At 35.6% G+C, this 10,949-nt stretch overlaps 1 protein-coding gene across 3 annotated transcripts; it reads right to left on the minus strand.

Moving 5' to 3' along the window:
• Positions 1 to 1,769: 1,769 nt before the first annotated feature.
• On the minus strand, positions 1,770 to 3,668 carry LOC120190864. 3 transcript variants are annotated; one of them, XM_039193905.1, is made up of 7 exons: positions 3,517 to 3,668; positions 3,379 to 3,432; positions 3,165 to 3,296; positions 2,973 to 3,081; positions 2,821 to 2,862; positions 2,658 to 2,714; positions 1,770 to 2,573 (listed from the first exon to the last, which is right to left on the minus strand). In XM_039193905.1, exons 1-7 carry the CDS (start codon positions 3,651 to 3,653, stop codon positions 1,965 to 1,967), a joined length of 1,140 nt encoding a protein of 379 aa, XP_039049836.1. In that variant the 5' UTR covers positions 3,654 to 3,668; the 3' UTR covers positions 1,770 to 1,964. The 3 variants fall into 3 exon arrangements, with proteins under 3 accessions (XP_039049836.1, XP_039049835.1, XP_039049837.1); XM_039193904.1 differs by having other exon boundaries at positions 2,800 to 2,862; XM_039193906.1 differs by having other exon boundaries at positions 2,800 to 2,862; positions 3,379 to 3,452; positions 3,517 to 3,600.
• Positions 3,669 to 10,949: the final 7,281 nt, after the last annotated feature.

The following is a 10,949-nucleotide window of genomic DNA, read 5'->3' on the forward strand; positions in this document are numbered from 1 at the left end:
GAACATGCTTAAGAGAAGCCTGGGATTTATGCAGCGGATGAAGCTATTAGGAGAATGAAAGAAGCTTGACAGTGCTTAAATGTTCTCCTTGGTTTTATCATGCTGCAGTCCTTTCTTTCATTCTGATTCCAACAGATGGATGGTTCATAAAAGTTGCGGAGATGTCAATTATGTATATAGCTTCCTGATTTATCCATGCTGCATTTGAGAAGCAGACAGAACATTGTCAATTTCCATTGTACTATGTATGTATACCATGTCATCATTTATCACTAACTTTCAAGAATTGATCTGTCAACTCTATCCCGTTCTTATGATTGGTTCAATATATCAGCCTAATATTTTCCTTTCTGCAAATTTTAACAATTTTACATGGTTTTAGAATCCAAGTTGAAGATATAACATCACCTGAAATATATGAATTCAACTAATTCTGGACTATGACATGATCAATGTAGCAATTTTGTTTTTTCTTCTTCCTGTTCCATGTTTTGACATTAAGAACTCAAGATCAGTAGTCAAGAAGTTGTTTGCTGCAAATATCACCTAGCTATGGCCTTAGTTTTAGTTGCTGGGGAGGCAAATGCGTTATTTTATGCTCTCATTAGCCTTAAAACTCATTGTTATCTTGGAGCCACCATCGATTACAGAAATCAATCTGCCATAAATAGTAGCTTCATAAAACAGTTGTTGCATATTTTCCTGGGTTTTTGTACCCCGCAGAACAGCAAAAGGAAAACGACATAACTGAAAGTTAACAAGTCAAAGAACATCTAACTTCTTAGAAGCCACAACTGTAATTTGCAAGTAACACCTGAAATATTCTGGTCTTCTCTTTTACATTTTTTCATACTTAACAGTGCAGACTTAAAGAAGCAAGTATTGTAGCTGATTGTTCGCATTATCTGGAAACTAAGAAAAGTTCTGAACATGAACATAACACTCAATTTCCAAAGCGGGCCGATAGACGGACAAAATCAAATTTCAACCAACATAACAGAAGCCTTGAGCACAGTGAATTAATAAAAGATATGTACAGTCCTCGCAATCAACTTGTCTCCGTTCTATATGATATCTAAGTATCTCAACTACAGACCTTTAATCAAACGAAGAAGGATATTTTTTTCAAGGAGAAGAAAGCTTTCCATTTTATCACACACATGGAGGTGGAGATTAGGAGGGTTGCTGTCAAAAACTAAATGTAGTATGCAAGTAGTGGAGGCAATCTCTGAAAGTTTTTCTCGACTCAAAATAATGGTGTTTTAGACTAAAGTTAATATCTTGCCTGCTAACAAAATGGACCCCTTTGCCCAAATGACATGTCTGACAAAATAAATCACAACTCATTTTCTTAAGTAATGACCCAGAATATTGAAAAAAAATAAGGGGTTGGGGGACCATCCACTGTGTCGGGTGGGAGGAGGGGGCCAGACACCAAATGTACTAAACAACTCAATTATCCATCGTCATTCTTCATCTTCAATTTGATATTTATAGGGGACCATTGCTGGAAGAGACAAGGATTAGACCATTGTGGTTGAACACACCCTTGCCCTTGTCGACAGCAGTTGCCTTCGGCAATTGGCATAACCCATATAATATCTGTCTTGATTTTGAAAGCACAAAAGAACACTACAATCAAATGCTATAGTTTGACAATTATATTAAGTTCTAAGCTCGCATTTTTAAAACTAAAAGCACTATTTTGTTCTGTTTAAGTTCTTTCATATCACCAATCACCACCTTGCTTTCCATTTCTCTCACTTTTCTTTTTTTCTTAATCAATATAATCAACCAGCTTATTACATTTTATTAAATAACTCTAATATTTTATAGACACGAGCATAAGAAAGTAATGCAAAAACAACTGAATGAACAAAAAGTAGATAAATCATATCTTTTTGATAATAATATATTTTGATTATCCTAATTAGTTAAGCTTCAGCGTTCAAACTATGTCCTCGTCAGTCTTTGAGAGGCCCAAATCCCAGTTGTATTACAGCATCTTCTTGTAGCACTAAATTAGCTCTTACAGGTCTTGGCTTCTCCTCATCAGCACCTTCCAACTGACTTGAAGGTTCTGTTTTTGACTCCGCTATGGGAGTTTCACCTACTGAGCCTCCATTATCAGCCTTCCCTCTCTTGCTTGTAGTGTTGGGGTGGTTGATGAGAGTTATTTCAGGAGGTTCAATGGCATTATAAGATGGGCTGACAGAAGGCAGCTTGGATAACAAAGCTCCAATACTGCAAGATACAGTAGGAACAAGGGGTGGAATTGACCAAAAGGGTGGTCCTATAATGCCATTTTGAGGGCTGTTCCAACCTAAGTTGAGTGATTTGATCGGAGAATCCTCTGGTCTTTCATCGATCAATCTTTTCATTCCACCTAACTGGCGTTTGTCATAATGACAGATTGATGTTCCGTGGTTTTCAGGCATCAGGTTATTCGGTTTGAGGGCGTATGGATGTTGAATTGGTAAGTATGGTTTTTGAATGGCAAAGACGCCAGGTATACTCTGGAGATAGCTGAATTTCCTCTGTATGCTGATCACCAGATTAAGATCTTCCACCATCTGAAAAATCCCATTATTCATTGACCGACTTAAAGCCAAAATATATATATTCAACAGAAAAACAAAAGAAGGAAAAAGAGAGACCTTGTCCAATGAACCAAGCTGAATGATCCCTTCTCTGACAGAAATTATGGCAATTGTCTGTGTATCAACAGAAACTTTAATGAGCTTTTGAATGGGACTATTGCCAGCGGTTCTTACTGTTAAAAATTCTCTTTTCACATAGTTTACTTGATGTATTACCAACCTGAATGCCTGAATTGAACTGAGATTCCCACGCCCTAGGTTGCTGCTTAAAGGATTAAAAAAAAAACTGGTTAGTCGGATACAAGAGAAAAGTGCATTCACTTACGTGAATTCCGTTGAGGATGAAATAAACAACTAGACATGTTATCTTACAGGCTCAATAGACAAATTCCAGGAGGAGATGAAGTTAGGATCATTATCATTTGGGGTTTCTTTATACACCCATTTGTGACTGTTATCTGCTGCAATTTTCCCTACTAACCTGTAATCAAGGTGCCATTAACTTCACCGTGCAGCCCTTCAAATTTCTGTAAGGAATTTAACTATAGTTAAAGGAATTCTCACCCTTCTCCATAATTATAAACTTCATGCGACAATTTGAAGAATATATCAGCTCCAAATCTTCCCTTTACATAGCCACTTCCAGCACGTTCACATTCATGGAAATCACAAAACCCATCTTCCCAGACAAGCATCCTATAACACAAAGTCATCCAGGAGCTTAAAATGGAACAAAAACCAAACATGAACGTGCCACACACAAAATTAACTGAATTACCAGTTCCTTTTGTTTCCTTTGGAACGATCAAGTGCACTCCCTCCATAATCCCACCTGCAAGAGAGCAATTTGACCTAGTGAACTTTAGACCAATGGCCTTCGACATTTACTAATAAGCTTTCGTTCAAGTTTTCTTACTTAGGTGGCGGATAATTACGAGGCAGTATCCTCCAAAAGACAGCATAAACCCACTTTGAAGAAGAATCTGAATATGAACACAAACTCCGTAGCGTGTGCTGCATGAGACAGTTAAGCATTGGAAGTCCAGCTTCCATTGTCACTCACAGAAGAAGGCAAGAGAGAGTGAGATAAAATGCAGTTGCCACTGGAGAAAGAGTCCTAGTTAAAGTCGAACATATAAAAGGCAAGGGCAAAGAAAAGAATAGCCACATTTCCATACGCTGGACAAGTCAGTGTGTAAGCAACACGCTCCAATGGAATCGTCTTTAATGGAGGGACCGAGTCATTTATGGTTTGATTTAATACTTCAAATGTAAGGAAATGGAGAGGTTTAAAACCCCAAAACGAAATTGTTGGCGAGTTTGATACACTCCCCCTACTAAAGGGTAAGAACTTGGAGATGGGTTTTCTAGAGCAGACAGGTTCTCCACGGAAGCTTCTTTAATTTTGTGTCTTTCCTTAAGAGAGCAGAACGGACAAATGTGAAACAGCTTCAAACAGTTGGTTTTAATAATTCTGTTTGATTAGGGTACGCTAATGTGAGAGCTTTGGCGGGACTATTATCTCACCATGCAAACTCAACTAGTGTGCAATTCACAATAATATGCGAATAGTTTGAAATAGCTAGATGACCTGCAGTTCATTTGGAAAATTGTTTCTTCCACATATTTTAGTTGAGAATATACCCTGTATGCAACAATCTTTTGATTCTGGAAAACTGAAAATGTTTTCCATGGCTAAATATTATTGTTTTTGTTCATTTTCAAGTTTAACAGGTCTAAATTATCTTTGATTTTCAGCAAAAGATACAAATGGCACAAAAAGAAGAAAAAAAAGAAAAAATGGAAAATATGTTCATTTAATTATAAAAGTCAAATTTGCTTATTATGGAATTAGGGCAATGGTTAGGTTTGAATCTATTTAAAGGTTTAAGAAAGTGATGTTGCAACAAGCATTCAAAACATCTTTTAAGCGTCTTTTTTTTCCGCCGCCCTTTTTATTCTAACAATATTTGATGCCAATATATACGTGTTTGTCTATTGTTGTAGTTGCATTGGTCCTGAAAGGTTGATGGGTGAGTCTTATGAATCAATAATGCTAATGACATAATTATAGCTGGGTATGTTAAGTGCCCATGAATTTGAGCCTGGCCCAGCACCTCTATAACACCCCTAACTCATATTCGACCCGAATACAAGTCCGAGATGTCACATTGACTTTTCAAACTTTGATTCTTAAAGAAAAACCCCGGGAATTTAAAACTTTCATTAAAACACAATACTTTAATTTACATAAAAGAGACCACTTAATACAAAATCGATCAGAGCATTCGTAATTAACCACTTATTACATACCAACACTCTATACACAACAAAATACATACTTTGTCAATTACTTCTGATCTGATTTCTTAGTAATGTTGTTGTCCATGCCACTTCTATTCTGAATCTTCTTATTTCTTGGTACCTACGTGTAAATCACTTACACGCTAAGTCATAGACTTAGTGAGGCAATAAATGAATATGCAACAATATCTTCATGAATATGCATTCTTACCATTTACTTCATGACATTTCAATATGCATGTATCTATTACACAATATATAATCATATCGTGCATGTACGAAACTTACCTTCTTGTACCACTTTCACTTTACTTTGTATTTCAATTGCCCATGTATATTATGAGAATAGAGGTATGTGAGTACATTGAGATTGTGCACTAATGCTGTCACCACAGCTCGTATCAATTCCCTCATGGGGCACCGAACCTTAGTTCAGTATTCGTCCCGAAGGATTGTCATATATGTCCCGTAGGACCACTACATCCCGAAGGACTATTATACCATCGACTCTTGGCATGCCAATTACACCTATAGCTCTCATATTGTATATTATGGGCATTATTCTTATATTTCATATGTTCATGTACTCATGTAATTTCTCTTGTGATCATGTAGCTCATGTCACTTACTTCATGTCATGTTCTCATATCACATATCATATCACATGTGTATTTGAATCTATTCATATAGATACATCATTTATCCAATCACATGAACATATATATGGCTTATGCATGTATTACAATAATTATCATGTATGCATGTTCACAACTATTGTACTATGAAAATCAATATAGGGATTAGACTTATCAAAAGTCTTATTCCATTATACTATACATATAGTATGCACTCACCTTAACTTTACTTTGATTCGATTATAATCCTTTGATCGTTCTGGAATAAGCTTACTTTTAGTATCTACATAATCACACATGGATCTATATCAGTATTATAGCTAATATACTCTAATGGTTCACTCTTTAGATTAAGATAAATGTCAATTTCCTCTTTTAATGAAGGTATGCATCAATGCACTAATTGTGCATCGGTGTATAAAATGCATTCGATGTTTTATTATTAATGGGATGCATCGATGCATGCCTTATGCATCGATGCACTAATTGCATTCGATGTTTTTATTTAAAAGAGTGCATCGATGCACTACCTGTGCATCGATACACCTTCAAACAATTTCTGGGTTTTAACCTTGATGCATCGATGCACTCTGCCAGAATCCTCTTTTTGAACCCGAAAATTCATTCATTTTGGATTAAATCTTTCATGTTTAATCCCCTTTTTCATTCTTAACACTAGTACATACTTAAACCAATATATACTCATTTATTTCATCTTAAACCTCCAAATCCTATCCCTCATATGTAATTCAAGAATTACATCAATAATTCAACACCACTTTTAACACTTCGTATATCTTAACTATATTGATGACAAGTCAAATTTAACTTTCAATTCTAGTTATAAACTCTATTCCAAGATTTCATTTAAGAACTTCAAATCTTAAATCTCTCCTAACTCCATCATCCTTTGATGTTAAGATAACTTAAGCTTTCCTTAAGCTTAGTTATCATCTAATAATCAAAAACCAATCTTAAATTTAACAAGAAACTCAATAATCAGAAATCTTACCTTTGTTTTGGTTCACACGCACAAGGAAGAAAGAAGAATAAGAGAACTCTAGAAGCCTTGGGTGTTTTCTCCCCTTCCACCCACGTGTATCCTTATATCTATACTTATCCTTTCTTTAATTATTTTTTCTTGCAATTACTCTATTGTCCTTCCATTCCTTATTCCTTTCAATTCCATCCTACACAATAATTTACATGTAAATCCTTATACTATTCATTCATTTTATTTTAACAACCAAATTTTGAGACTTTACAATTTAGTCACTAACCCGGTATTGAGGATGTTACAACCTCTGTGGATGAAAATGAATAAGAAGTTGAATAATAAGTATCAGAGTTGTGAGATATGGGATCCAGGTTCTTATATGTCATAGCTACAATATCTCGCTTGTTCCAAGAGCAAGAAAGGTTTCCAGCTTTATCTTCAAGGTCATCCAAAATGGCATCTGCAGATACCATACTGATAAAATTGCAGGTTTGAATTCGAGATTGCCCTTTTGTCTAATTGTTTATAATTTCACAACCCTCTTCATGTATAATCAGGTAGCTTTGATCAAGCTGAGAAAGAAATAGCAAAAAGTGGGCTGCAAATGCAATCCTGGAAATAATCATGCTTGCTTTGGTGCACAGAAATGCAGTCGAGAAACCACTTTATGCATTTTCTTAAAACTTTGGCAAATTACTAATGATCTCAAACACTAATACAGCTTTCAATTTCAATGTCTTAAAGAGAAGAAAAGGCAGAGGAAATCTAGATGAGATCTTATTTATAGTAACTTTCTGTAAGAATAGATAAATGTGGTCCTCCAGCAATCCTTTTAATTACTGAGAGTGCAGCAACATGCTTCATGAACAAGATGAACACGTCCCTCTCACCTTTTGCATCAACTTGTTTTAACTGGACTCCATTTACGTGCCTGCACTCCCCCTTCGAAAAAGAAAGTTAACCCAATGTAATTTACATATAGCTGCGGAGAGTGAAAGACAAGAGAGGAGCAATTCAAAGCAAGACTAATACGACCGAAGGAAGCTAACCATTTTCTTTCAGAATTCAATGTAATAATTGCAGAAGATATAGGATCAAGTGGAACAATGAGGGGTGGTGGCATGCAAGGTGGGGGCAGGGAAAAAGATTGACAGCTACAATAAGCAAGGCAAAAGAGCATCCCAACTCTATCTAAAAGGACATTTTAGGGCATGGCCCTGCCCTCTCCACTCCTACAATTATCACCCCTTTCCTTGCATTTCCTTATCTCTTTGGATTGAACAGTCTAACAACCAACCACCACGGATTGGTGCAAACCATAGTCCTAAATCTCATCAGAAAAATATTTACCATTTGTTAACCTCATTCTCTATGTTCTTTTGAAGCTACACATCCTACTATAAAATAACACTGCCACATACTTCACTGGAACTTTTTATTGGCTTAACATCACAAATGATAACCAAAATTAAAATTTTAACAGGTTTAATGTTGTACCAGGATTTCAGAACTTCCCCTTGATTCAAAATCATACACTCCCAACTGTGATCTGAAAAAATGATGCCTGAAGACTTTGTAAATACACGAGTTATATGCTCATTTGTGATGCAAAATTTCAGTATTTTCATCAGCTGCAAGCTTCCGAATAAAATGGCGGTGCCCATCAATGTGCTTAGTTCTGCCATGAAAAACGGGATTCTTTGTCATTGCAATTGTGGGTCGATTTGTCACAAAAAAACTAAGTTGCTTCCTTTTGCTGAAGATTGAAATACTAAAAAGCTTTCTGAGCCATAAAGTTTGTCGTACCGCTGCTGCATATTTTGCTTCAGATGATGATAAAGTTACTGTTTCTTGCTTCTTTGAACTTCTTGTTACTGCTCCAGAACCAAAGCTAAAACATGGTTTTTTGGATAATATAAACAGCCTGCTCAATCACGTCCATGAAATTCACTCCTGCCTTTAGAGGATTCTTCCTTCACTTGAAAAGCTTTTTTCTCGGATTTTTCATGAGACCTGTCAATTCTAGTTTCATTGGTTATCAAAGAACTCATCAATTCCTCAAAAGTATAAATGGATATGCTTAGTTTCTTCAATTGCAGCAATAATTTTGATGTTATTCTTCTTATCACCTTAAAACAATTTCATTGCTCTAGTTTTTACCATAAGATCCCATTTGATTAACAATCTCAAATACCCTAGACAAGATTTCTTGTTTTCATTCTGTCTTTTTTATAATTGAAGTCTCAAAATCACGATGGAAAGTTTATAATTTTACAGTAATTATCTTCTTGTTGTACAAATTCTCTTGCTTCAAAATCTTCCATGCTTAATGAGTTCATGACTTGAATAATACTAGTGATAACTGAAAATTTTAAAAATTAGAAACGCAAACTCACATCAAATTATCCTAAAACCCACAGTGGTAAAAACACATGTTCAAATAATAATAACGGTTAATATCATTTTGAATGATGTTTTCAACAGATGTCGAATTTATGTAAATTATAACAAAAAATAGCCTTTCCCTCACTGCGGAAATGGTAGTGATTCCAGCTAAGAACTAAGCTTGAAAGATGCTGTCCATATTTTGTATCGACTTCACAAAATATATGGACGAGAGCACTCAGGTTTCTTTAAATGATGCTCAAAATCTGCAAGTACCCAATGTTTTGAAGCTAAACTGCAGGTTTGGCCATTTGGGTATCGACAAATGCGACAATTCATTAAAGCAATGAAGAAAAAACGAAGAATTAAATGCTGGGGAAGTTCCAAATTTGCGTTATTTACAATGCTTCACGGAGTATTTGAATTCATCAAGAACAAACTTCAACTACTCAAGCAGTCAAGCTGGGCTACAAACTTCAACTATCCACCAAGCTGGCTTCAAATCTTTCTTTTCTTTTCAGAGAAGATCCTAGTAGAAATAAATGAACTATTAGAAAAGTTGCTCCTCTCATGGAGAAATTCCATTGAAAGATGGTATTAAAAATTCAAGAACATCTTAAAGAATTAAACATTAAATGGTTTAACCTACCTGGGTCTTGGAGCCTCGTGTTTGGTTCGTAGATAAGAGCCACTTCAGTTCCACTCCAATTTACAGCTCAAAAAACAGAGAAAAATAACTACATTGAAGTCTACATACACGGATGCAATTGTAACAGCTACAACATGTACTTTAAAAATATCTCCAAGGGAAGATAAGAGTATTAAATGATGTACGTTAGAACGATGTTGATTCGGGAACTTACTTTCACAGGAACAAGGAGAGAAGAATTATAATAGTGCACCTAAAATTTATAGATGGTTCATAAATGTCAACCTCAGAGTTAAGATCATCTAGTAAATTATGCCTGCAAGATGTCAAATCCAATGAAAATTTCTGTAGAAAACAGGGTGTGACCAAATCCAACAAAAAAAAGATCTTATATTTTTTATTTTAATACATTTTTGTTTTCCTCTTCGACCAAACGCAGCCATTGATTGATTCCTCCCCCTGAACGAAAGCAAAGTTTCAGGCTTTTTAGTTTATTCTTAGCCCAGACAAGAATGGCCAAAGGCCGAAGAAGCCCTCACTCGAGTCATTGGGCAACTCTTCGGCCCATAGCATATAGATGTATTATTTTACTCGCTGATTGTGTAAAACAGGGTAAATTTTCATTCATAAATGCTGTCTTTCAGTTAGATTTGGTATCATTTGACATATATAATACTGATTAGTTGTAGATTTGATGATAAGTCCAATCAACTCTCCTCCTGAAATAAAATCTTTGCTTCCTCAGTGAGGCTATTATGATTTGAAATGGTCATGATTTATGAAGGTACGGGAATTTGATGCCTATCATTTATTAACATCTCTGAAAGTCAATACCAGAACCAGCAAATAGAACTGAGTTGGCACCTTATTTATCGTCGACAACATGACCATTGACTTTCCCCTATTTGAACGAGTTTACCCGAAACGCTTCATTGTCATCGCTGGAGCAGGAAGATAACTGGAAACAACCCCATCCTTCCCTTCCGCCATTGACTATCCCCACTCTGCGACTTGGAATTAAATTACTATATTTGTGAAGTTAGCATGAGGCCGTAATTGTTAATTAAATGGAGATTTTTTTTTTTTACTTTTGAGGTTTTGTTTAATACTAAAGTTTACTCCATTAGCATGCATTGGAGATTTTTCCTCTCAATTAACGGGCAATGGCATATATATCCTACACACTTGAGCAAATTGGTGGCTTTCTCCATAAAAAATCCAAAGCTCCCCATGGTTAATAGTTAATACAGCTCACCTGGATGACTAAAAGAGTTTAGTCAACCCTTAGCTAAGGGAAATTGTTCCGTCCATCCCTATAAATACTACTACTAGTAGGAAGTAAAACAAATGATTCAGATCAGGACACGGTAGTTTCACAC

This window comes from Hibiscus syriacus, unplaced genomic scaffold, assembly GCF_006381635.1.
Source record: "Hibiscus syriacus cultivar Baekdansim isolate YM2019G1 unplaced genomic scaffold, ASM638163v2 tig00116964_pilon, whole genome shotgun sequence".
Classification (NCBI taxonomy): Eukaryota; Viridiplantae; Streptophyta; class Magnoliopsida; order Malvales; family Malvaceae; genus Hibiscus; species Hibiscus syriacus.